We start from the raw sequence: 27,686 nt of genomic DNA on the forward strand, positions 1-27,686 counted from the left end.
TATTTTAGTTGGAGGCATTGCTGTAATCGTCTTGCTTTAAAGGCACTTTAAGTAAAAAAATGGCACTACTTACCCCACTCTCCCTACTGTATTTAGTTTGAAGTATTCGTATTTTTCTGCTACTTTATACTTCTACTCCATTTTACTTTGTACTCCACTACATTTCTTTGATAGTTACAGTTACTGGTTATTTTGCTGATGATTCTAATTACCAATCTATAAAATATGATGCATTAGATTAAACTTCACAACAGTTTGTAGTAAAATGAGCTTATCAAGTGACTACAAACCAAACAGCTTAACGCATGTAAAATATTGTGGACTGCATACGCAAATGTAATATATGTACACAAAATGAATATTTTTAAGTAATTATAAGTAAGTAATTATAGATCCATCCCAAAGCCTTTCAATATGTGTTAACACTTTATACAGTTCGCTCCAAAAGTCTGAGACTGCCCACCTGAATAAATTATGAAAAAACATTATAAAAAATGATCCACCCATTTTATACTGTATGTCCTTGAACTAGGAAATAATAAATGTAAGTAGGCTATAAGACATTTTAATAAGTAGCTGTAGTGTGACTGTAGCTTGCCTACATGTGGTTCATGTCAAATGTAAGCTCTTCATATTGTAGGATATTTTCTCCTGCACATTTCATTAATGTTTGTTGATTTGTGAAACTTAAACTATTACTCTTTAATTACACAAGAATTACATAAAAACAAGGTTTTTAACACAAATATGAAGTTTCATTTATTCCTCCTTTCAACTAAAATGGCCACTTGCATGTTTCCATCGTCTTGTTTAGTTCCAATACAGGCTTCCTACATTCAAATGCCAGTAGTAACAACACTGATTTAAGTACCAGTATGAACAGGATTGATCATGGTCCTAAACAGCTGGATTGGGTATAGGTGAAAATCTTGAGGAAAATGCTTGGGAGCAGCAGAGGCTTTTTTTTCTGATTTGGCATCTTTTTTCTGAAGCAGCTTCAACTTCTCAGGGAAACTAGGCAGCTGTCGATGCTGAAGGAGGAGCATTTCAAGGAGCTGCTGTTTACTTGAAGTGTCCCCATCTGACACTCAAGATGGGATGGATGAAGTGTGCATACTTAGCATAACTGGCAACTTGGTCCGGAGGTCACTGGATACCTTTAATTGAGAATATTTTTCAAAGCAGAACTATTACGTTTTGAAAGGTATTTTTACATTATGGTATTTACATGTGTCTACCATTGATTTTAAGGTCCTACTAACTGGTGTTTATCTTTTCTATTTAATAATAAAGTTATAAATGTTTCTGACCAATGAATAAATGGCAATGATTTTCTCACTTTCTCTTAAAACATTAAAGCTGATAGGCTACAAGTTCTTTTTCAAGTGGTCTGAGAGGAAACTAGGCCTGTGCACCTCCTCTTGTCTCTGTTGTTAATAAATGAGTTATTTATACTGTAAATGGACCATAGTCCAGATTGTCTGTTTCTTCTTTCCAGAAGATTAGTTAGTCAAACAGTTACACCAAAGATCTTTTTCACTCAATTAAAGCTGGGGTGGGCAGAAATCAAGAGAAAAAAAAGGAAAGAAAAAAGAATTTGAAAATCAGGCCCCTTCCTGCAGCTCTCCCTTCACGGGAATCAGCACACTCTTCATCCACGCCTCCGTACACAGGCTAGATGTTCTTAAGTGTGAAAACAGAAGAGGAGGTACAGACGTCTAATTACAGTATGCTGAAAAGTAATTATGGCTTTAATTACAACTTCTTAAATACGTTGGTGATCTCCTTACCTTTTGTAATTTATTTGTAAGTGAACCTACGGACGGAAATATATGCAAAAATGGAAGCAGCTATTTAAGGATACACACTGAGTAAGCAGCTGTCATTGGGATGAATGCAGAGTCACGTATGTATTTATTAATACATCCACTGTGTACGGATCTGAGAGCATATATATATATATATATATATCACGTTGAAACTGTATTTATAGTGGTGTCACCTCTGATGCTCCCCCCCAAATTGTCTGTTCTATCTTGTGAGAACAAAATGTTAATTTGATCTAGGAATAGTATCATCTACTGGGACTTCAGGGGCTCGATGGTTTAAATATACTGTATAATATAAATAATACAACAGGTTTAATTCAGTCCAATTTGGTGTGTCTGTAATTATGTACCTGCATGACATTCACCTTTAGGTCTAAAATATTCTGAGATGTAAAACTAACGTGTTTCTCAAAATACATTTTAGTTTCATGTGTTTCATGTGTACATTCAAAATGCCTTCTCCGTTTGACTTATTAAATAATTAAATTTAGTTAATTTAGTGTTTTGGAAGAATAAATGTATCTAGAGTTGGACTGAGTTCACTGTCGCACAACTACACGTACAACTAGAGATAACCCCACAGTTTAAAGGTTACTCACAGTCCTTGCACTGCAGCCAAATTCACTGTCAAGGCTGTTGGTCATTATCTTTGGATCTGAACTGAGAAAAATCGGTCAAACTTCAATCCTTGTTTTTGTTGCATCATGTAAAATTGGAAGCAGGATATGATGATTTAACTTTACAGTAAGCTCACAAACCTTGGGGATTTTCATGCTTTCAGATCATTGGAAGGAGTACATGCTCCAGCACCTGTTTAAACAAGGTTAAAACCCACTTACAGTCACACTAGAGGCTCTGCAAGACTGTGTACATGCTCACAGTGATAATGATAAATATTGCTCGAATGCTTAGAATTTCTCTTCTGGGGACCATAAATGTTTTTTTGTTTTTTTTTAACAAAAATGTATCTCTTTCTAACTCTGCAACCTGTTTTTTTTTTTATTTTCCCAGACTTGCTGACAAATGTGGCGTCACATTGGACGGTTTATCAGATTACACAGCTCCCTCTGGAGCCATAAAAGGCTATATACAACTGTTTCACTTATGCAGTAACACTCCTGTAAACACCTGTAAATAAACTCAGAAGAATTCCCCTTTAACTGATCAGAAATACGGCTCTAAAAAAAGGTTATCCTCCCATTTCTGCAACTCATTCTGCATTAAATCAAAAACTACTATCACGAAAGATTTCATGGAACAATATGACAAGGTCAGTGAGGCTGTGGGTTTTTGACAAAAGAATCTGTGAACAATTACTGTCACCCTCTGAGACAATAAAGCAATGTTGGGTTGAACTGTGGTGTTCCAGTACTTTTGGTTTGTAACGTCACACACCGGCAAGCGACATCCTGCTATTACCAGTTTATACCAGCCTTCTTTTTACTCAGAGGAACTTTCATAAATGGCGTTTCCTACAAACACGTAAAGTGCCATTTCCAGCTCATGAGTTCACTTGGTAAAAAGGAAATGTTAGTCTATATCCATTCTAGCTGATTTGAATAGAATGAGTTACACAGAGCAAAGACTTGTCAGAGATTTATCAGCTCATGACACCATCTGCCCATCCCTCCTCCTTTGTCGTCATCGGATCACTTGCGAAATGTTAGTCTTTTTTTAAAATTCAGATTTCAAATGCTTCCTCTCACACTCCTCAACGGGAAATGTCAAAGTTGCAGGTGCATTGATTTCCGCTACACAACTTCCTGTTGTCTCAACTCAGCTAGTTATTTATGTAGCTTCTAGAATGTAAAAGCTGGCAGTCAGGATCCTTCAGACAAACACTAATCATTGTCTACATAATCCTAAACCTCTACTTTAAGAGTAGGACACTAATAGTTATTTAAGAAAAACTAGAGGTTTTTATTTATTTAAAAAATATTTTAATGCACCATTAATAAAGGGTCCAACGCATTAATACAAGAGAAATATTGCAAATAATATTAAAATAATCATCAAATTAAAAGGAAAAACAATAAAAAATAAATGAATGGAAGGTATGTACATGTTTCCTCCTCATGGAGAGAGGAAAAGGAACAACATATTTACAGCTTGGAATCAGTGTGTTTCTACGAGAAACAAACACCTCTACAATATTTACATGTACTTCTTTGATTTTTTTTTTCCTTTCATATTTTTATCCTGTAGTAAAGAGGGTTGGTTTGTACTGAAAGGCTTTCATTACAACAAGAAATATCTTACACATTTTCCTGTTTGGGAGGGAACGAAATAAAAAGAGTCGTCTGCTAGTTAAAAGTTCAAAATGAAAGTTAAACTTTGGACGGCCATAGCCATATGAAAAACAGAGACAACACAAGGGCCAAAGACATCCGTCTGTGTGCAGCGTATCGCAAACCTACTGAGGCTTTATCTAACAGGCACACAGTTTATACCTTCCACCCATCTACACTGCAAACAGATAGTAAGCAGGACATTTGTTTGCCTTAAGCTCATACATTTTGCAGGGAGGGATGTTTTGGGGTGAACACACTCTCAAATGAACACATACTAATGCATACTGGAAAGGAAAAGGGAAACTAAACCTTTAAAGAGTGCTGACCTTATGAAATAAATGTGCCTTCTAAAAACATCTGTAGCACACACAGTGACTTAGTTAAACAGTGACCAGACATTTTATACCAGGACCTGCAGGAGTTTGGTGATCATCTTTGCGTTAATGGCTGAAGAATGAAGAGCTCGCAGAAAATGTTTTCACCCTCTTAAAATAGGAATCTGAATCTGGCGGGTAAACAAGACATAAGGATACTGCGGAAGGAACAACTAAATACAAACAAACAGACGGAAAGAAACAGATCCTATCAAACAATCACTCAATGAGTCCTACTCGCAAGACCTTTTGTTGACTTTGTTAGCTCAAAGACGAAAAATAGCCACAAAACCCCAAAAGAAAGTAAAAACAAAAAACAGGCCAATTTCTGTTGTGCTGATCCTGCAGACAAAATTCAGCAGCCATGTAAAAATAACACATTTTTAGCCAGAACTTAACTGACATATATAATTTCACGTTGGGCTAAAAACAGTAGTTCAAAGGACTTTACTCTAATCCAGACAGATGGTTGTGGCAAATCAGGTATCAAGTAACGCACAGTGAAGGGAAACAACAGTTTTATAGGGCTGGTGAATCACAAGCCACTGAGGACAGTGGGTGGGTACACTGAAACTCATTTCACTGTAAGATACTTACAGCTAATGCAACTAAATAACAATACCGTTAATAACAGCAATAGTAATATTATTATAATACTATGAAATAAAATTAAAAAAAAAAGCTCCAAAACAATCTTCACACTTGGAAATCTTGCATAACTGAAGACCAAATTGACTGAAGGTTGTCATCTGAAAAGTGCGCCCTTAACAAGCGCTTTTAAAAACCCTGAATTTGTCTGATATTCCTGTGCGTCTGTGTGCGGATCTGTGGGGTGGGTTGGTACAGGGAGGGATTTGACACTGGAAGAGTGATCCCAGGCTGCAGATTACGTGAGCTGATGTAGACATAAAATACCTTTGTATTGTTTTTTGTTTTTTTTGTTTTTTTCAGTTTTCATTTTCTTCCTTCAAACGGATATTGGCATGGAAATTGAAAGACCTTTCATGCCTGGCTGCATGGGACAACTTGGTTGGAACATATTACCCAATCAAGTCTAACAATACTGCCACAGAAGAGCTAATGCTGAAGCAGAGGCCCCCTCTTATTATTCAAATGCCAGGTTACACAAACCAGCACACACTGGGTTGTGAAACTGCCAAGTGAATGAAGTGTGCGTCAAAGTGCAATTGTGTGCGTCTCTGTTTCCCGGGTATTGTGAAGACGGCTGCAAGGCCGTCCGGAGGAGAGGCGGGGGGGGGGGGGGGGGGGTTGTACATTGTACACTCTGAGGGAGGACAAACCAGGAGGGGTGGCCGGTCTGGATGGCCATTGGCAAGTGAGGATGAGAACTGCGTCCACTAGTTCAGTGTCCCACGGCAGTTCTCTGTTCCACAAAGGCAAGGGATCTTGTTGTCCTCCAGAGGGAATTTATAGTCGTAGGTGATTTCTTCGTTGACAGCAATGGCCTGCTTTGAGTAGATCACAATCTTTTTCTGGGACTCTATGGTGATAACCTTAGCGTAGCAGTTTGGCTGGAAGAAACGGAAAGTGAGAGACTCATAAGGAACAGCTCTACAAATACAGTGCAATAAAACTAGCATAGTTGGCTGTCACCCATATCAACACATGGACAAGTATTGACTGAGGATGTTCACACTCACAGTGCAGCAGTGGTTGATGAATCGTGCCAGGTTACCACACTTGGTGGCATCTATAATTGTGTCGTGGTCCACTCTGAACAAGTAGCTGCTCCCAATGCCCTGCTGCGCGTACCGCTTCTCTCGATTGTCAGCCACCATCTGGATATACAACACACAAAAATGTCCTCACTGATACTGTGTTAACACACCAACCACAACACACAGGTATCTGAAAAGGTGAAGGGGTGTATGAGTAACTGTCATATTAACAGGGCTTTATATTATAATACACCAATAATAACAATTCTTAATGGGATGCTTCCAGATGTATTATGCACAACTTACTGATTTTATAGATAGAAATGGAATGAAATATTTCTTGAAATTGTACCTGTCTGATGTTTTGACCCACATACTCGATGACCATCTCATCAGCAGCAATGGGCTCCATGGCAAACAGGCCCCACTCGTGGATCCTGCTGCGTCCAAAACGAAGCTTCTTCTTACGGAACTGCATGAGGACGAAAAAGACTCGCTCTAACAATTGTCTCGGTAGATTCATAAAATTTATAAAGCAAGAGTCCTCAGATAATTATTGGGTTAAGCTCCAGGCATGAACAAGGCTCCTCACTGTGGTTTATCAGAGAAGATAAACAAGTGTACAAGTTTCAGTAAGTTTATAGAAAAAGAGGCAAAGCATTAAAAGGTTGGGTCTTTGCCCAAAACAGCAAAACACTTAGTGATTCAACATTTGATCATTCAATCTGAAAAAAGGCCACCTTAATAATAAAATCAGCTTACACATACATTTTACAGCATATGTAAGTAGAAAATGCTAATTTAAAAATATGCATTGTTAGTAATCCAGTTTGCAAACATATTGTGAAAACAGCCACTACCTATAGACTTGACCACAACCTAACAATTTCACCACCACCCTTCTTTACAGTGTTGCTGGTAAGCAGAGACATCAAGACTGATTTTCCAAGACAGCTTTAAAGCTGTTGGGACCAACAGTTGACAAAGTAAGTGGTTTACACCTGCTCCCAGTGTTTTTGAATGGCAGTGTTTTCTCTGGATTTTGTGTGCCTTGCTGCTGAGCAATATGCTTTTCCTTGGATGTTAATGGAAGAGGGGCCCTAAAAACATTGAAAATATATATAAAATACAAAAATATTATAATAAGACTAGAGCGGGGAGTATTATTTGGTCAGCGAAGTCTTTTAGAGAGAAATAAAAGTAAAGGCAGTGACATAAACTTAATTTTTCTGAGGACTGCACAGTACCCTTTGATATAAATTAAAGTATTTTTCACTGCTTTGTGAAGATTTCATCTTTTTCTAAAAGGATTATTGGGAAAATATTGTATGATAATTGAAGTGTGGAATTTTGATATTGGCACATGCTAGTGTCTACTTTCAAAACTGTCAAGGACTTTATGTGAAGAATAATGACACTCTAATTTAGAATAATGTGTAAAACTGTACCATGTGCATGTAATTGAGTGAACACATGAGGTAGCATGATTGTCATTGGCTGTACCTTAAGCTGGTTGAGTTTCAGCAGGTCGGAGTCCATGACAGCCGTGGTGCCAATGACGGTGAGGAGTCGGCGCTGCTCAGAGCGTCTCTCTGATAGCACCCGGTTCACTCCCTGGCAAGAAACAGACAGCACAATTTTTAGCTTTTAAGGCGCAATTAACACAGTAATATGTGACCATGTGACCTTCAATTGGAGTAAATTGAACCAGCAATGCCCTTCGACCTTAACAGACAAAGGCTAGGTAGTGAATGAGTTCATTGGGGAACCACTGACTAACAAGGCAGATAAGATTGAGTCAGAGGCAAGTGGAAGGACAGAGGCACATTAATCCTCTGTTTCTACAATGCATGCTAAAGTAGATTTAGGCACAACCACACAATCAACAAACGCAGAGTATGTATTCTGGAGACTATGATTTGAGCTTCTCTGTGTTTTCTACATGATATCAGTAATTATTACAAGTTGCCTTTAATCAAACAAACCTTTAAAAAAAAAAAAAGCCTACAAAGCACCAAAAACAACTCAAATCAAGATGTCAACACAAAAAGGAAGCTAAAGTTAAAACTAACACTGTTCAGTACAAACAAATCATGAAGACAAATATATGAAATAACATTTCAGAAGTTACTGAGGCTTCTCATGCCATGATACCGTAAGTGCCTGTTGATTTGTTGTTGCATTTTTTTTTTTGGAATCAATTTATCCCCTAGAGAGATCTAATTCACTGATGAATTTATTACAAGTATTACCTGTGTAGTCAATGGCTTTTATAGCTCATGGTTATTGCTGACAATAAAAAGATAATGCTTATGTCCCTAATAATTCTTATGTACTTTGATTCAGCCATATCAGCTTTTTTTTTAGATTAGATTAGATTAGATTAGATTAACTGTATTTATCCCACAACTGGGAAATTCATTTACCACAGCAGAAAAATAAACATCTATAGAATAAACATCTATGGAAATATACAACAAAAATATACCAAATATACACTAATAAATACAACATACACAATACAGACGATATGTACATGAAAAAGTGCAAGTTTAATATATAATATTGTTTAAATAACAAAGAATATATGGGTTAAATTACAAGTCAACAGTCTGTGTCTATTTGCATTTTGAAAGTATGTGGTCAAAAACCCTGCATTTGGTCAAAACATTTAGGATGCAGGTTTGCAGCCGGCAAAGAAGGGTGAGTCTGGTTGTGGCTGCCTTAGGAAGGATTCATTAGTCAGGCAGACAAAATGAGATGTAGCAGACTGGAATTACTGTCTAGGGGTTGTATGCCTCTGCCTACCAATGACGTTGCAGGAAGTATGATCACAATCTCTGGTTCTTAAGTTACAGCATTGAAAAATGGCCAGAAGTATTTTTGCAGAACACTGATGTCACATGACGTAAAAGTGAAGTTGACCATTTGGATAGAAAATGTCATCTCGTCATTTTTTATGGTCATTTGTCTTATATTGTGTCTTAATTGGTGTATGAATTATTGAACTTGAACTTTGACCACCATTTTCGAATCAGTTCATCCTTTTCCAAGCGAATGTTTGTACTAAATTAAAGTAATTTTAGTTAATTCCCTCAAGGCATTACTGAGATATCATATTCGCGAGAATTGGACGAACGTACGAAGAAGCCAAAATATTATGCCTCCAGCCCTGGCAGTCGCTGGCACAGAGGCATGAAAATATATGGATTAATTTACACGTGAACTATCTGTCTGTTTGCATTTTGCATGTATGTAGTCATAACCCTCTATTTAGAAGTGACCAAATTATGATTTTGAAATTTTATTGCTTGTTTTTTAAAGCTTTACATGGTCAGGTTCCAGCCTACATCTGCAAGCTGCTGACTCACTATGAGCCTGACCGCTGCCCGAGATCTTTCAACAAGATACTACTAGTGGTTCCTAAATCTCAACTGGTCAAAGGTGACCGAGCCTTTGCAGTTCAGGCCCCAAGGCCGTGGAATTCACTGTCTGGAGATCTCAGGCAGGCAAACTCAGTAGCCACTTTTAAATCTATTATAAGACATACTTTTATTGTTTGGCTTTTTCTTAACCGCTGGCTTTGGTGTAACTTTAACCATTTTTTATTAATGTTTGGGATCTTAATTATTTGCTTTATGTTTTACTATTGTTTTTATTGTTATTATGTTTAATTTTAAAGCACTTTGTAACTTGGTTTTGAAAGATGCTATATAAATAAAGTTTATTATTATTATATTATTATTTGTTGAAAACATTTAGATTGCATGGTTTGCAGCCAGTGAAGAAAGGTGATTCTGGTTGTAGCCGGCAGGGCCATCTAAAAGTCATAGAAAGACCATGACTCATTTGTGCAACAGATGAAACCAAGTCAAAACACAGTTAACAATTGCTTCTTTTGTTCGTTTTGATAGTCGAGACTGATTCATGTATGCCAAACACTGGGACATTAACTTGACTCTCTGAGGGGAAAGAGCGTGACATTCAAAGTTGGTAATAGTCAACCTGAACAGCTGTATAATCAACAAAGACTTAGTGTTTACCAGCAACATACCACCTGAAGCCTTTCTGACGAACACCACCAATGTGCTTTGAAACATTACTACTGTTTACTCCTCCATAGTTAGACCACCAGGTAGACTAAACCACATCACTGTGTACCCACGAAAAGGTGCAGACTCTACTCAGAACAGTGTTGACACCTCAAAGCTGCTGGACTGTTTTGTTCGTACCGGCTTTGATGTGTTTGATGAGATCCAAGACTGATATGGTGTCAAGTTACATTTAATTTTGTGCCAAGTTTGTACCACTGTATCTCTAAAAACACCAAGGTTACATCTAAGCAAGCCTTGGGTAATGAAAAATCTGAAGCTTGTCCCTTGAATCTAGCGAATTATGTTTTTCTCCATGGTGACAGTGATACAGTGGAAAGCAAGAATGGAAAACGCATTAATTCCAAATCCGACCATTGCATAGCAACAAAAGCAAAGTATGCTGATTTTCCCTTCATAAACCACCAACACCAAATATCAGTAGCTGTTTGCAGATGAACTTTATGTCCAAGTATCCCTACCATTCCTAACAAAACATCTGGCAGTGTGTAAGTAATATGGAAACTATGGAAACCATCAATGGTGAATCACATAAAAAATCATCATAAATTCAATGTGTCACATGGAGGGTGTAACTCCTGATGTGACCAAATAAACATCAATTCAATTCAAAAGAGGGACAAATGTTAACGAGACAAAGAATGAATCAATGCTGAAAATAGCAAAATGACAGCTGAAATAGCATATGGGATGGTTGAAAGTGTGTGTGTGTCACTGAGGCTATTTATACACTAAATTATGCTAGAACAAGGTATGCATATGTAGCAGTGAGTTTGACATTAAATAATACTTTATATTGTCAGGGACAAGAAGCTTTTGAACCCGGTGGATTTTGTGGGCCTGGGATTTGTGGGGTCAACGTTATTTTGGTTGCTTGTTTCACAATGTGCTGTTTGTAAATGCAATTCAGTGGCAGGAAGTTTGGAGGCACTGACCCTCTCTTTGGGGGAGTCAAGAGTACAGGCTTGATTTTACCTATGGCAGAATAATGTTTCAGAAGTTACTGAGGCTTCTCACGTACATTATTTTACAACAAAGGAGCACTGTCTTTAGTCCTGAACCTGCCTTATTCATATCATGTTTTCAAGATACCGTAAGTGCCTGTTGTTTTTGCTGTTGTGTTTTGTTTTTACCAATTCTTCCCACAGAGAAATCAAACTCAATGATGAATTTATCCTAGAAGTATTACCTGTGTAGTCAATGGCCTTTATAGCCCATTTGTAGCTCATGCCTTATTGCTGATAATAAGAAGATAATGCTTATGTCCCTAATAATTCTTAGCAACCTTCTTGCTGCCTTATCAGCATTTTTTTAAATGACAAAAAAATATATGGATTAAATTACAGGTGAACAGTCCATGTCTCTTTGCATTTTGAATGTATGTAATTGAAACCCTGCATTCACCCAAAACATTTAGGTTGCATGGTTGCAGCTACCCTCCATTCAAAATGTGCCGTTTGTAAATTAAATCCGGTGGCAGGCGGTTTTGGCCCTGTCCTTGGCACAGATCACCCAGCAAAAAAAGAATAGATAAAGTCAAGGGTACAGATTTGGTTTTATCTATGATGGGGAAAACATGATTGTATGCACTAGTTCTCCTGCTATTAAAACCAACAGGGTTTTTTGCAAAACAGTTGCAACATCTGTCGGCCATCTCTCAGAACAGTTTCACTCCGAAGAGTTCAGGCCAACTTTAACATAGTTTCACACATTCAATTATTTCATTTTTTCAATGACATTACATTTTCCTTTATAATGACTTTATGTGTATAGCACATTTCTTGCTGAGATGCAGCTCTGCTTCAAAAAAAATTATAATCTGTTAATCAATAATCAATTAACATTTAAAATGAATATAAGAACACAAACTTTTTTGAATACTTTGAATTAAAAATATATAGATATATAGATATTGTTTTAACTGACAATAACTGAAAATGTGAATCTATTAATAACCTGATGCATTTAAACCATCTCAAGAAAATCCTCTATAGGGGTATATGGGTACAGGGTCTGAACTGAGGGCTCCATTTCAGAAAAGAGGTTCAGTGCTTAATGTAAGAGAAAGCCACATCAATGCTCCACACATCCAACAACTTCCATTTGTACCATTTGGAAATCCTCACAACCTCAGCTCCAAAAATGACCAGTTCATCTGAGCCAAGTGACTGTGGACCAAAGTGCTTACATTCCTACCAAATGAATTCCTAGGGGGAAAAATCAACTGTATCTGTAACAATGATATTCAGCAAACTTCTGGAACCATATTTGGATTGCTTGCGAACTTTGCCGCAATTTTCCACAGAATGATAACTGCCTTACTTCCAGAACAACTGTCAAACATATGCAATATTATTTCAGTGGGGTTTAATTTGTTAAACGTGTTTGTCTCAGGCGCACAGTACATTTACAGGTTCACTTTAAGGCTGCATTTTATCCTGTCTTCAACACTTTTTGTGAACAACCAAGCACACAAGCCTTTCCAGTATTATCAGGATTAATGCTGAACATTATTTCAATAAGTTGAGTCTAAATACCTGAGTCTGCTGCTCAGTTTAAACTACCGGATAAGAATTACACTAATCAAACTTATGCTGCAGTCTGCTGGGGCGGCAGCATGTCCAACATGAACACAAAGAGACTGGACAAGCTGGTAAAAAAGGCTGGGTCTGTGCTTGGCAGGCATCTTAGAAAATACCAACCATCCTCTCCACAACATTCTGGCAGGATAGAGAAGCAGCTACAGCTGCAGCAAATGTCTCATCTCACTGCGCTGCAGAACAGAGAGGTTCAGGAGATCCTTTGTTCCCACTGCCATCAGACTATACATCACCTCAGCCAAAAGAAGTGGACTAATCTAATTATTATTGTTTATTTATTATCAACTGCTCTTATTATTATTATTGTTATTATTATTATTATCATTATCATCGACAATGAGCTAATAGACACATGAATTTCCCCTAGGGGATAAATAAAGTATCTACCTACCTACCAACCCAAAAACCCACCCACCCAAAAGAAATTCCTCCAACACAAACATGGTATAGATAAAAAAAAAGAATTGGTGTAACACTGCAAGATAGTCAGAGAAGGAAGGTGCGTGTATCCTACCGAGGTGTCGACATTCTCCACTTCCCGTATGACCTGCTCAGGCAGGTCCAGGTCCAGATAGACGTCCTTCTCCTTCCGGCTGATGGCGTAGTACCCCTCGCTCCTTGCACAACCAGTCACATGCTCACGAAGCTGTCCATCTGCATTCTTCTTCTTACGCCGAGGGTTCGGCAAATTGGTTAGTGGAGCTCAAAGGTCAAGGACAATAAAAGGATACCAGACAATGACATGAAGACATAATCTTTACCCATTTAAAAACATTCATATTTGGGCTGATTGATTGAAAATAGCCATAGATCTTTTGGACATGAGTAACTGTGGTTAATTTCCATGGCATTCACACAGACATATTTAATGCATAGGGCAGTCATTGAAAAGGATATTAGTGTGGTTGACCCAGTGAGTATCATTGAGCCAATCAGAGCTGTGGTCGTCCTGTAGCAGCTTCTCATAAGTCTTCTTCAGTAACATCAAGTCTTCACCATCCAGACCAGAGTTCCAGATGTCATACAGGATGGTCATCTGCTCAAACTCACTACGGTTGTCAAACTTCATGGCTGGAGGCTCAGGTGCTGGGACAGGTTTTGGCCAACGCTGGGACGACGTTACCCCTGCCTCCTGCAAAAAGAGGCGCTCACTCTTCCTCACCACCTCATCCTCTGTGTCTGAGCTGGAAAGCTCCCCAGACTCAAGCTCCTCCACATCCACATCTTCCTCAAAGTCTGAGTCCTGTGCAGAAGAAGAGGAATATTACTGTGAGCGAACTGTGAATGAACATAACAATCTTCCAGCACAAAGCCTGTGTTCACATACAGTTCCTTCTCCTTGGTCCAGATTAAAGCAAAAAACAACTCTTAATGTTGGCTTTTAGTTTCTTGTCTATTTAAGGTGTACACTGATATATTGTGCATATTAAATCACATGGACATAGTCACATGACAGGTATCTTATTTATTGGACAGTTTCAGTCACCTGGTCCAAAAAAATAGGGGCCTATGGCTAAATCTTAAGTGAGTTTATTCTATTTTGACAGATTTATCTAAATATATGTAAGCAAGGTCACTACATTCTTATGAAATAAGACATTAACTTTAATGAGAAGCAAGCACAGGTTCTGTTTTTTCAGCAAATACCAAACATTTAGTGAGGCAGGCTACTGTTTAAATCATAACCTGTTAGAAAACCATAACCATAACCTCAGCGGATGAGAGATTTTTACAGTAATCAATTTAAAATGAATGCCTCTGAGTGAAAAACAGCCAAATGGGTCAAACACAAGCATAGGACTGTGGTTTACGCTGGTTGCTGGGAACCTGGAGACAGCTCAATGTTTTATAAACACTAACTAACTAAATGTGTTATTTAAAACACAGAGGCAACGTCACTAGGTCTGTGTTGATGAGTTGACTCTGATAAATGTTATTGTGGAGGGTTGCCAAGGTCAACATCTGTGCCCCTCTGTCTGCTCCTCCAAAAACATCCTCTATCCTCTAAAACATGTGGTCATGACTAGTTTTTTTTTTTAACCTTTTTAAAATTAAATCTACATTTATTATAGTTCTGTGGAATGTTTGTACATGTACATATTTCAATATAATAGTTTGTGTGGATTTGCAGGACACAGAGACAATAAAGGCTTTTTATTTCCTTACCTGCAGATGAACCTGATACCCATATTATGACAAAGCAGAAAGCTAAAATTTTAACCTACATATGAGTCATGTGTCTACAGTATCACTGTGAAACATTGTTGCTTTCGACACCCTGTTCATGGTTGAGACATCAACATTTACAGGAACACACAAGACAAGTCCCACGCACCTCTAGTTTCCGTTTCTTCTGTTTCTTGCCTGGCTGCTCCTGTTTTTTTGTGTGATGAACCTCAAGGTTTTCTTTGTCTTTTCTTCTCCTCTTTTTGCTCTCCTCCTTATCCAGTTCAAAACCTTTGGGAATCATGCTCTTCTTCTTTGATGATGGAGGCACAGCTGCAGCCTGGCCCACATCCTCAGATTCACAAGGTTCTCCCACTGCAGACAAATATTCTCCTGTGTCTCCCCTGGATGGTAGTGCCTCTCCAATGACCTCCTCTGGTGCCTCAAGCACCCCAGAAATAGTGTTGAGGTCTGCTGGCAGCAAGACAGAAGAGTCTTGTCTGGAGGAAGTCCTTTTGGTACTGGGTGGCACTGAGAGAACAGGGGGTTTGCAGTAGTTGTGCTCCATAAAGACAACTACACCCTCTGGGCTCATAACCAGGGCCAGTGACTCTGGGGAGAAAAGATCTTCTTCCATCTTCTGCTCCTCTGCCTCATCAGATGTCTCTGTCTCCTCTGAGTCCCCTGCATCAGGGTCCATTTTCAAGGCTACATCAGCCAGCACAGACAGGTCAGTGGTTGAGGCTGAGGCCAGCTGCAGGAGGCTGGATGCCCCCAGCTGCTCTCTGAGCCTTAACCTCTGCTCACTTTCTTCCTCATCCTCATCTTCCTCTCTGAGGGAGTGACAGGACGAGGCAGACAAGCTGGTCGTTCGAGGTCTGCCTCTGGACCGTTTATTAACAGGAGGTGGAGGAGGGGCCTCCTCAAAAGCCATCCTGCACATAGAAGCATGATCCAACGGCAGGTTCTGCACAGTGCGGCACACCATGACAGGAGGGGCAGGAGATTTGGGGGAGTCTTTGCCTGCACCCCTTTTGCTAGGGGATTTGACAGGGGTGGTCTGGGGAGAGACAGGGGGTCCCTTTTTGGATTCATCAGAATCTTGAGTCCGTCCAGGTGGGGGCACAATGAGGGCATTGCCTTCACCTGGTTTTGAAGCAAAGGGGAGTAGCTGGATGCCCTGAGTGGGACGAGATGAGGCAGTAGTGACAGGGAAGTCTGGTGGTCTGCCGGGAGAGAGGAGGGGAGATTCACCCGCCACTTGTGAGGGAGATGGGGATAGTGGTGCATGTGACAGCTGCGTTTTGCCGTCATTCTCATCTGTGGAGAACGAGACTGTTTTCCTGCGTTTCTTGAGAGGGGGCACAAGAACAATAGGGGACGAAGGACGCGGGTATGGTGGTGATGGAGGCCGCTTGGTAGGTGCTGTTGTTGCACCTGTCTTGCTGTCCTTGGCTTCACCTGAGAGAAACATGAAAGGTTAGAAATATAGATCCAAAATAAACATAATGCAGTAGATTTAAAAATTGTTGTGCTATTTGCCACTGTGAGGAAACAGCAGGTTTCATCAGCTATAGCAAGTCCAAACAGTGAAGCTAAAGTCCCTTGATAAACTCAAAAATTAAGTCAAAATCTTCCTTTAATGGTTAACATGTTCACATTGTGGTTTCACGATGATCTCTTTTTTTTGTATTTGTTTCATTTGCGCTTGTTGAAGAGGAGTTTTCAACTAACCTGTTTTGATCTCTGCCTTTGGAACAGCAGTCGCGTTATTTCCCCTGAGAAAAATAACAGAGTAAATTGGAGCCAATAATAATAACACGGTTAAAAGTTAAACATTTAATTGCTGAAAAAATGCATTTCTGAGGCCAACTCTCCTTCAGTACTGTTGAAAGATAACACAGAACTTTATACCTGTGATCTTTCTCTGTTGTGCTGTCCATGGTTGACTCATCCATGGTGTCTGGTCCTTCACTCTCGGCCCTCTCTCCTTCCTCTTCATCCTCATCCTCAGAGGAAGACGAAGATGAGGATGCTGAAGAGGAAGAGCCCTCAGAGGATGAGGAGAGACTCTCATCATCACTATCAGCGCTAAGGGCATCATCTAAAAAATAAATAAATAAATAAATAAATAAATAAATAAATAAATAAATAAAAGGGTGTTAGGTATAACAACTACCTTAACTGAATTTAAACAAATAAAAACAGTAAAGAGATTACTGATTGTGATTTACCATCAGACTCCTTTTCACTTTCTTCTTCCTCCTCATCCTCCTACACATGAAAGAAGGATTGTGGTTACAACACAAAAAAAAATTCACTGTGAAATGCTGCCATCTAGCTAATAGTAAGAGTGAGAACAACATGATACTATCAAATGTGGTAATATCAAATTGTTAACACAAGGCAAATTTAAAAAATCTAGCTACTTGCATGCCATTTAACCAACCACTGATGTCAATTCATATAATGGGGCCCCAAACCTTTTCGGTTGAGGATCCATCTGACGTTTCCTCTCCCTCACTGTCGAGCTCCCATGGTTTGCGATTTCTTGGCTTCTTTTTTCTCCTCTTGTTGTCCCTTTCAGCTCTGTGCCTGTCCGCTTCTGGCATTCTCCCATCAGCAGCTAGAAACAAGACAATAGTTATATATCCAGAGTTATATGCAGCAGGCCTATTAGCCCAACCCATCTTTAAAAACTTTCCAACAACCATTCAGCAAACCTTCATCATCCTCATCAGGTGGGGTTGAAGGTCGTGGCCTTTTCATGTCTCCCTCTCCAAGCTCCTGAGGTTCTTTCCTCTTCACCTGTACAAGGAAAACCAGGAATATATTTTTATAAATCAATGAAATACGAGCAAGAATGGACTTTAACAATTCAGGCCTTTTTGACCCCTAGTATATGCTTACATCACAAAATCTAAGACAATACCAAACAATACTGCATTTTCCCCCATATTTTTGTAGTAGACTAAAATCAAAATCATTGTGAACATAAAGATAATTATACTGGAGTTGTAGACTGGAGTCTAATTCAGGACCAGTAAATCAAGTAGTGTCGTCTTTTAAAATGCAAAGGAAAAAACAACGGTTCAATGATGATGATAGATTTCTTGGTACAGTAACTATAAAAGTGACACTTGACAGTGTGTGTATGTAATCAGAGGTGTAGATGTAAGTGTATTCATTTATCAAATCACATTGTTCGCTGTCAAATACAGAGATGCTGTCCAAAGTTTGTTGCAGTGTTGTGCTTTTACCTTGAAGGAAGGTAGTCTTAATGCTCCTCGGAGAGCAAAGCCCTCCATGCCACCACTCTTTGCCCAATCCACAAGAGACGTGAGAGGCTCCCGCGGGCGATTGACCTTTTCCTCTTTTTTCTCATCATCCCGTAAGGCAGACACCCCTCTGACCATTGTCTGGAAAGGCTGGAAATGGAAAACATTTACAATTTAAAATGATCAATCATAGACCGCTGATCTTTGTTTTTATTCCACCTTCCTATTAACAGTATTGACAATGGTTTCTCATCAATATAGTTGACACAGGCATAACTGCTAACTACTGAGAATGAGGAAGGAAGGTTTAAACTGCCTTTTCATCAACATCTTCTTGGTAGTTATAGGACAATGAGATGCAGTAACATATTTTTAGACTGAAAATGAAGAAAGCACAATTTGTAGCAACAAAGTTCACGGGGACTAGTAAGGAAGTTGATTCTAACTCTTCATTTAATCATAGAATAGGCTTGAAGTAAAGAAAATTTGTCAATATATTTAGTTTAATAAAGTGTTTAGATTTTAATAAAACAAAACATGTTTTAATATATCAACAAAATGTGGATAATTCAGTTTCTTACACACAAAAACCAAAACAGCAACAGCACTTTGTTGTGAGTTCTCTTCCTTACCTTGGCCTTGGTCTCTTTCCTCTCCCACCACTCATCAAAGGTGGCAAAGGCAACGTTCTCCACCATCTTGCGGTTCAGGTCCCTCTGCATGATGTTTTTCATTTCCTGGATCAGAGTGGCAAGGACCATCTGCACTGTGGCCTCATGTGGATTCTCAGCCAGGATGGGCATCTGCTCCCCTGGAGCCCTGTACTCATCTCCATCCCCGGGCAGCATGGTGCCATAGCCAGGTGGTGGCATGTAAGAGGGGTAGTGTGGTGGTAAGATATGCGGCGGCCAGGCCGTATGGGGAGGCGGGATGCCATGGTGTGGAGGGGGAGGTATCTGAGTGCTGTGGGGGTCAGGGTAGGGGTAGGGCATGTGAGGGGGCATGTAGCGGTGGTCCTGGTCGTAATGAGCGCCTGCCCCGCTCCCCTCTTGGTCCATGTAAGGGTGGTGTGTGTGGGGTGGCGGCATAGAGTGGAGATGGTAGGAGGTATAGTCAGCAGTGGCCGCCTCACCAGGGCCTGGGGTGCCGTTGGATGACGACATGCGCAGCTGGTGTAGACGACTAAGCATGTGGGTCTGCATTTGGAAGGACATAGGAGCCCCACCACTGTACTGGTTCATCAACTCCATGGAGGTGGCATAGTCATACATGTGGTGGGGCATGGGAGGAGGATACTCAGGGTGCAGCTCCATGTGGGGAATGGGAGGGATCCCTGGAGGAGGTGGGGGCTGGAGGGAATAACCAGGGGGAGGAGGAGGAGGCAAATGAGGAGGGTAGGAGGGCATGGGAGGGTGCATGGAGGTGCCAAAGTGCTGTGCAGAGTCAGAGATGGGTGGGGGTGAAGATGAAGGGTCAGCTGTTTGTGAAGGTATCGCAGCCTGGGATGAAGAGGGTGAGGAACCTGAGGTGACTGAGGGCTGGTGGGTGGTCACTGTTGTTATGGGGGTCTCCTCCTCCTCCTCGTCTGATATCTCCATGTCTTCCCCTGAGGAATGAGGGGAGGACTGAAAGAAAACAGAGAGTTTACTGTTGTAAGTTGGGAAATCCCTGAGAACCAGAGACCATAACAGCGCATTTATGCTTTAACTACAAAAACAAATAACAAAAACCAAAAAAAAAAACACAATACAAAACATACATATTATGTTTTTATATCCTGTTTGTACCCAGGATGCAGAGTATTTTTGATTTTGTTTGCAGACTCGTATGTGCATTTTCTTTTTTTGTGTGTGTGTGTACATTTCTAATAATAATTATAAAAATGATAATAATCTTTCCATTTACAAAAATGTAATTTTCATATTTAACATACATGAAAATTTTTTATAGTTTGTTTATTTTTTAGTTGCTTTTACCACAGCAATGAGCTTCACACTAATTTTACCCACTACAAAAAAACAACAACTCACATACCAGCATGTGAATTGTGGCCAACATTATCACTGATAATATTGGATAACACACACACGCTGAGGATGGCAGACCCTGAAACGTTCGTGTGTGTCTTCGACAGTTTCGATCATTTATTAAAAATAAAAAATTAACAAGATGATTTTTGAATTCTGTGAACTTTTGCCCCAGACTGGTTGCACCCTCAAGCATTTCAAGAGATTAAATATCAAGGCTCTATAGAAGCTGTCTATATGCCTACATACAACATTAGCACTGCTTGGCAACAGTATAAGAACCAACTACATTTCATTTATCAGCATGATGCAGTTGAGACCCAATAGTTTGAATCCTGAAGTTTCAATATGTGCTACTAATCTTACCTGACTCTGCCCATTATAAGGTGGCGTGTGTGCTCCTATCCTGCTCCGTGTATCAGCAGATCCAGCCTGTGAAGATTCCTCCTGCAAAGCTCCAGGGCCAGCGATGCCAATCTGGGGCTGGGGTTCCTCTGGTGGTGGGATGTGCGGAGAATAGGTGGAAGAGGATGGTGTGGCTGCATTAAGTACAGTGGGACTCTTCCTACCCTCTCCTCCCTTTCCCCGTTTCCTTCCTCTGTGCCCATCTCTGTCTCTTTCGCCTTTCCTCCTGTGGTCCTTATCCCCATTGTCGCCCACCTGATTACCACCTGTGTGCTCTACTGTTACATCACCTGACCCACCTCGTCGGTCTCCTCTGTCTCCACGTGTGCCCCTCTGCTTTTCCTCTTTCCTATCTTCCTCATCTTCCTCATCAGAGGCAAGGAAAGAAAATTTAGCCTTCTGTTCCTTTAGGAGCATCTCAATTCGAGAGTCGAGACTGCTGCTGTGGTAGACAAACGGTAAACTCTCATTGGTGGAATCTGGCTCTGGTGAAGAAGAGTCACGTTGGGGAGGCGGTGGGGAGCTGGAGGAAGAGGGGAGGTGATGGGGGAGTGAGGTGGAGGAAGGCGAGGTAGAGGAGGAAGTGATGGAGGGGTGGGGAGGGGAGGAAGGAGGGGGCGTTTTCGGAGGTGCGGGTGGAGTGCTGGGACGGCGTTTGGGCTTTGTCCACTGCTCTTCTCTGGCCGGACTATCTTGGCTGAAATCCATTGTTCCAAGTGTCTCAGCTACAGCCGCTGCTATTACAGAGGCTGGTGGAAGGGGCGGTGGCGGTGGTGGAGGTGGAGGCAGAGCACTGTGGTGACCAGCATGATAGTCTTTGTCAGCACCAACCGAGGGTAGAGAGCCTCTCTCTGCCAGGTTTGTTCCCCCTTGACGGGTGGAAACGTCCAATCCCTGAGGAGGGGCTGGGACAGGCTCTTTAGAGGAAGAGTATGCAGAGTAAGAGGAGGGGGGGGGGGACATGCTGTTGGAGGAAGAGCGGTAGGAGTTGGAATTGTATCTGGGGTCAGAGCTGTTGGAGTAGTCACTGTCTCTGTCCCTGTCTCTATCTCGGTCTCTGTCTCGATCTCTGTCTCTGTCCCGGTCATGGCTGCTCCTCCTGCGGCTACTGCTGCCATGGTGGTTATGAGAATGGTGGTGGTTGCGGTGTCTCTGGTGGCTATGATCACCTGACCGGGAGCCCAAACTGTCTCGCCGGTACCCCCTGTCATCCCTGCGATCTGAGTGATGATGAGAGTGATGGGAATGGTACTTCGAGGAAGAGTTTGTGTCCTGCTGGTGGTGGTAAGATGACCTTCTGGAGCCAATCCCCCCTGGCCCGTAGCGCCCCCCTGAGTCTCTGTCACGGTCCCGGTCCCTGTCTGACATTGGAGGCTGTTCATATTGGGCGGCAAGGGGTGGTGGAGGCATTGAGGAGTGGTGTGCCATGTGTGGCCCAGGTCCCCCAACATTTGGGTATGGGGGATAGCACGGTGGCTCATTGGGACGGTATGATGTGGCTGGGGGGTACATAGGGCGACCTCGATGATACACTGAAGGTTCCTGTGCATCCTCAGAGTAGCGAGATACTTTGTATCCTCCAACAGTAGATGAGACTGCAGAGGATGAGGAGGAGGAAGGTAACATGTCCTGGGGAGGGTAGCCGCTGCCCAAAGTGCCAGTGTTGTAGCCAGTATGCCTGCAAGAGACAAAAGAGGAAATTCTGAAATTGAATTATTATTTTGTTGACCTAAGCATGATTAACATTCACAAACATGCTACTATAGCCTTTGACTCCCACTTTACCTCCAACTACCAGTTCAGCTAAATAATCAAAAGCACAAACCCCAAAATGTACTTTTTCATTATATTAAATAACTTATGTTCATTCAGCAGAGATACTCTAAGTTGTACCATCAGAACATTCTATGCAGGACATATTTAGTGTCAAAATACTTTTATTGTAATGTAATGAGAGCAAACGTTGGTCCATTGTCCAAACATTCAGTCTGTGCTACATAACAACTGCACATAGCCCGGGAGCAATTCCTCTCGCTGTGTGAGCTGAGAAAACTTTTATTTGATTACAAATGTTTCTGTACAAATTCATAGATAAGGTATGAGAAGTTATACCTACATTTTCACAGTAGTATATATGTTATTAGCAGTTATTAATACAGCACTGATAAATTAATAACATACATGATTGGTGAAAGGATCTCTTGAGGTCTCATAACCTATGATTTGATATTGTACAGATGATGCAAAATGTCTCAGCCTTGACCAAGGGACCTGAATTTGCCTCATGATATAAACTCCATAGAAGCAATGGTAATATTTGGATGTGAATGTCTTTATATAGGATTCATGTGAATAAATAAATATAAATTATAATAATGATACGCTAAATATCAACAACAAACCTGCCGCCGGTATAGCCCGAGTCTTGTGAGAAAGGAGTCCCAGTTCTAGAGCTATAAGGTGTTCCTCCACCACCCTGAGACGACGCAGAGGAGCCTGGGGTGTAAGGGCCTGCCATGGAAGAGGGGGGCGTGTCCAGACGCTGCTCACTGAAGCCAGTGTCCACAGAGCAAGGGGTAATGCTTCCTGATGTGAGGGCCTGTACCCCTGCTGCCAAAACCACAAGCTCACTAGAGAGCCTCCTCCTGATTTCTGATGACTGTGCAGAAAAGGCCAAATATATCAAATTGAGTAAATTAGGCAACTGTCTTTGCCATAACTACACTTTTACTGACTCACAGAGTGTGCAACTAATAATAATGTTAATAAGACGCTGAAATGAATTTTAATAACTATTCACATATTAATTTTATATGATCATTGAATAATTGAAGTGACAATTATAAAATACCGTGTCAGGCTGCGGCTGTGTTGGGGCCTGAGGCTGGAGCCTGTCTGTCAAAGCCTTGCCTCCCAGGGGCACTGTCTGAGGAGTGTAGGACCCATTTACTATCAGGTCATAATACTTCTGCCTCTGCTGGCCTGGATAAGAAACAAAAATCACAGAAAGATTAATACAGACTGTGAAATGAGCTCAACATACATGTAACTGCATCTACTTATGAGGTTTTCAACACAAACAAGGCTTAACTACCACCAAGAGACTGTTGTTGTTGTTGTTGTTGTTGTTGCTTGTTGGTCTATTTATTAATTAGCAGCACATCTCACAAACTTGTTTACAGATTTCAACTAAAGTTTATGGAGAGTTCTGGGAAGAACATTGTGATTCACTCTTGGTGCAAATTTGGATAAAGTGCAGGATATTTAATGATATAAGTAAACATTTCCACTATTTTCTCATGAACTTTCACTCTTCCTTGAATGAAATAAAAAGCTGGCACATATATACACCATATAGATACACCTTATGGGGTATTTCACTTTGTGTTTTGTGCATATACAGATCGAGCAGCAGAGTGAGAATGTCCTAACCTTTTTAGTTATAACAAAAAAAAATTTAGAGGGTTGTGCAACCTTGTGGAAGTATGCTCTCTCTGGGTATTTTGTGGTTCGATATGCACTTTATAAATTCATTTTTAACTGGCCTCATATAATATTTCAATTTGTATTTACAGGTCAGAGTATTTCAGTGTGTTTTGATAGACATAAACACAGTTTTCTAACCAAAACCTAAACCAAAAATCAGACATCATCCAAAATTGTTTGAAGCATCATTGAAATAACTGGTGACTCACAACAGACTTATACCTTAAAGATGCCTCAGATTAGGTGCATTAGCCTACCCTTTATATCCAGCTGAGCATGAATGATGTTGCCCATGACAGAGGTGTTGTGCAGATGCTTCACTGTGTCCTTGGCTCCTCTGGTACTGGTGAACAACACCCTGGCCAGGCCCAAATGCTTCCTGGTTTTGGGATGAAACAGGATCTCCATCTCCTCCACCTCACCAAACTTGGCACACATTTCTGCCAAGAAAGGCTCCTTGATGTTGTCATTGAGTCTAGCAAAGGTCACCTCTTTGAGGGGTATGGGACCCACATAGAACTCATCAAGCTGTAATGAAAAATAAAAATGATAATATCGGGGATAAAACCTAGTCATTCTAAGAAATGAAGCAACAGGGATATGTGAATTGAATGTTGACTAGCTATTCTTACCTTAAACTTCGGCACTGGCAAGGACAGTTCTGTATACCTAGACCATAGCCTCCGGGGTCTAGGGTCCCGCAGTTCACCCACAGGAGGAAATCCAGAGTCCTTGGAAAATTATACAGGTTGCAGTTTGAAGATACTTTTTAAGCACACATACAAGTTATAGAGATTTAAAAAAAAAACTGTAAATAAACTCACTGGCACACTGAAATGCACTCCATCATATCTGTAGATTTTCTGTGCAACCCGTCTAATAGCAGGATCCTGGACGAGTTTGTAGCTCTTCCACTGCAAACTGACAGCCTTTTGTGTTTCTGCCCCACTGTCTGGATCCATCCTACAACTGAGAGTCAAAGGAACATCATAATTTTAGACCATGCACGAGCCACTGTGTGGGTATAAAAACCACCTCAGAACCATCAAAACAAAAGCAAAGCTTTAACAAATTAGATGCGCAATGAAGCTACACTGATATGAAATACTGCAGTAATTACAGATAAAGTATGATTTGGCCGCTGGCAGGAGGCAATTTGTATGCTAACCTAACAGAACGATGAGCTGCGTCACATCAGATAGCCAAACATTAACTTCTACGACTAGAAACTGGCTATAGCAATTTTCCAGGTAGCTGAAAAATTAATTTAACAGGATAATTCTCCTCGGATAGGATGCTGCGTGCTGTCAAAACAATGAGCCGCGTTACGTCACTGACCAGTTAGTTCAGCTAGCAACCTGCTGTTAGCAAAGGCTAACGTGCACCAACAAAATGCCAAGAAACCGTTTACCAACGTCAACACAGATTTCACATTTAAGGCTCACTAATTCGGGTTCCGAATTATTACATTACAGCAGCATCATCGATAGTTCTTGCGTTAAATAACGTGAACAAATGTTAAATTACTTATGCCATGTCGCCTTAGCCAGAGCAAGTTAACGCTACCGTTGGCTAATGCTAACTAGCAAGAAGACCAAGTTAGGAGACAAAACTCTGATCTTGTTGACCCTCAGTCCGTATGCATATAATTTTATGAGTGGCATTAATGTTATGCATCTCTCCTCACGATTCTACTGACTTGTTTTGCTCCATGTTCGCATAAACTCAGACCCCACCTCTTCGAGAGCTACTGCCCGCTCACCCGAAAGTAGCAAACCGCCGCTACAGTGTAGGCAGCTGCGGCCAGGCCCGGGAGACGAACAAGAAAAACACTGAGTCCCTAACAGAAACGGGACATGTCCGACCTTGCGTTAAAGCAAAACCGTCCAGCTAAAACAATGCCGCTATCATTCCGATAGTTAGTACAGACAACAACACGCCTCTCCAAGCGACGAAGCCATAGTTTTCGCGTTAAAACCCAAATATTGATGAGAGAGCGGCCATCGCGTAACCAACCTGAAAGCCTCGCCTGTTCTCCATCAGTGTGCGCGAATGCAGCCTATGATTTCTGATCGGCACTTTCTTCAACACAGGTTACTGAAAAAATAACCCCATATCGGTATAAATCACTGAAAACATCATAAATGTTTCCAAAAAGAAAATAATTTATGCGAATTTATAACTATTTTTATTAATGGTGTAACTTCTTTAGATGAAAAATATGTTTGAATCTGCTCATACAAACCCAAACTAAGACAAGTGGTCAAAGCGCCCCCTAAAGGCTGATCTGTGACAGATCAGCTAACACAAAATAATATTTGATCACATTTATTAACCAATTAGTACTGTTTTAATACTTAATATGCTTCAGACATAACAGTTAATCGAATCCTTTATTATTCAGATAATGATAATAATTATAATTTTCTGTATTATTATAGATATTATAACAGACTAGACATGATTGTTGCAATGGTGGAAGATGTATTCAGATTCTTTAGGTAAAAGTAGCAATATAGTGTGACAATACTCCATCATAAGTACAATATTTTAATCAAATAAAAATACATAGGTATTATCAACAAAATGCACTTAAAGTATCAAAAGTACAAGTAGTCATTATATAGGAAAATGGCTTCTGCCAGTATTTTATTAACACATTTTATTAATGTATTGCTATTACTGATTCATAAACGTGTGAGCACTAATTTAATGTTGTAGCTGGCCAAGCTGGAGCTGATTTTTAACCAGTGTATATACTGTTGGACAGCTTAATCCTAAATATTAATTCTGTTTTATAAACTTTTATATGTAAAGTCTGCAATGCATCCTGTAACTACAGATGCCAAACAAATGTAGGGGAGCAAATTGTACAGTATTCGCCTCTTAAAAAATACTAGTAAAGTACAACTATTTCAAAATTGTACTTAAATAAAGTCATTGAGCTCCACCACTACACTACTACATCCACCTTTCCAGTTGACCTACAGTAGACTTTTGTGTTTGGCTACTGTCTATTGGATTCAGAGAATGGACCAAAATAAACATATGTGGCACCAATTGACACAGTTTTTCAAAATTTTCCATCACTAAAGTGATCTACAGAGTGCACCAAGAAATAATAAACAACATAGATTAATTTGCTGGAGATGATTCATAAAATTTTGTGACTGAATTTGCAATTTTGAGTGGTGAGTGGTACAGAATAGAAGAAAACTCAGAAAATGGATCAATAAAATGCAAAAATCTAAAATGTGGAACAACTGAGTTCACAAGAGAGTGCCTTTAAATTATGTACTTGGCCAAAGTGTTTCAGTATTTTTTATTTCAAATGGTGGCAATCTTTTACTTTTGTTATATTTTTCAGTAAAATCACATACAGGTTAACCAGAATAACAGGTGAGATAAAAGCTAAGTGAAGCCCATGAGGAGACTGACT

At 40.3% G+C, this 27,686-nt stretch overlaps 1 protein-coding gene across 2 annotated transcripts; it reads right to left on the reverse strand.

Annotated features, from left to right (window-relative positions):
- Positions 1–3,746: 3,746 nt before the first annotated feature.
- On the reverse strand, positions 3,747–26,320 carry setd1a (SET domain containing 1A, histone lysine methyltransferase). Of its 2 annotated transcripts, none has more exons than XM_087175972.1 (21): positions 26,264–26,320; positions 25,072–25,216; positions 24,880–24,978; positions 24,505–24,775; positions 23,613–23,743; positions 23,164–23,420; positions 20,723–22,439; positions 18,962–19,954; positions 18,312–18,479; positions 17,775–17,859; positions 17,535–17,677; positions 17,286–17,325; positions 16,966–17,155; positions 16,786–16,829; positions 15,221–16,512; positions 13,783–14,128; positions 13,400–13,581; positions 7,677–7,787; positions 6,526–6,645; positions 6,156–6,293; positions 3,747–6,026 (listed from the first exon to the last, which is right to left on the reverse strand). In XM_087175972.1, exons 2-21 carry the CDS (start codon positions 25,207–25,209, stop codon positions 5,853–5,855), a joined length of 6,639 nt encoding a protein of 2,212 aa, XP_087032098.1. In that variant the 5' UTR covers positions 25,210–25,216; positions 26,264–26,320; the 3' UTR covers positions 3,747–5,852. The 2 variants fall into 2 exon arrangements, with proteins under 2 accessions (XP_087032098.1, XP_087032099.1); XM_087175973.1 differs by lacking the exon at positions 26,264–26,320 and adding an exon at positions 25,984–26,212.
- Between the last annotated feature and the right edge of the window lie 1,366 nt (positions 26,321–27,686).

The sequence above is a fragment of the Seriola lalandi genome, unplaced genomic scaffold, assembly GCF_002814215.2.
Source record: "Seriola lalandi dorsalis isolate HSWRI2012SDOR001 ecotype SW California unplaced genomic scaffold, Sedor1 jcf7180002054519, whole genome shotgun sequence".
NCBI lineage: Eukaryota > Metazoa > Chordata > Actinopteri > Carangiformes > Carangidae > Seriola > Seriola lalandi.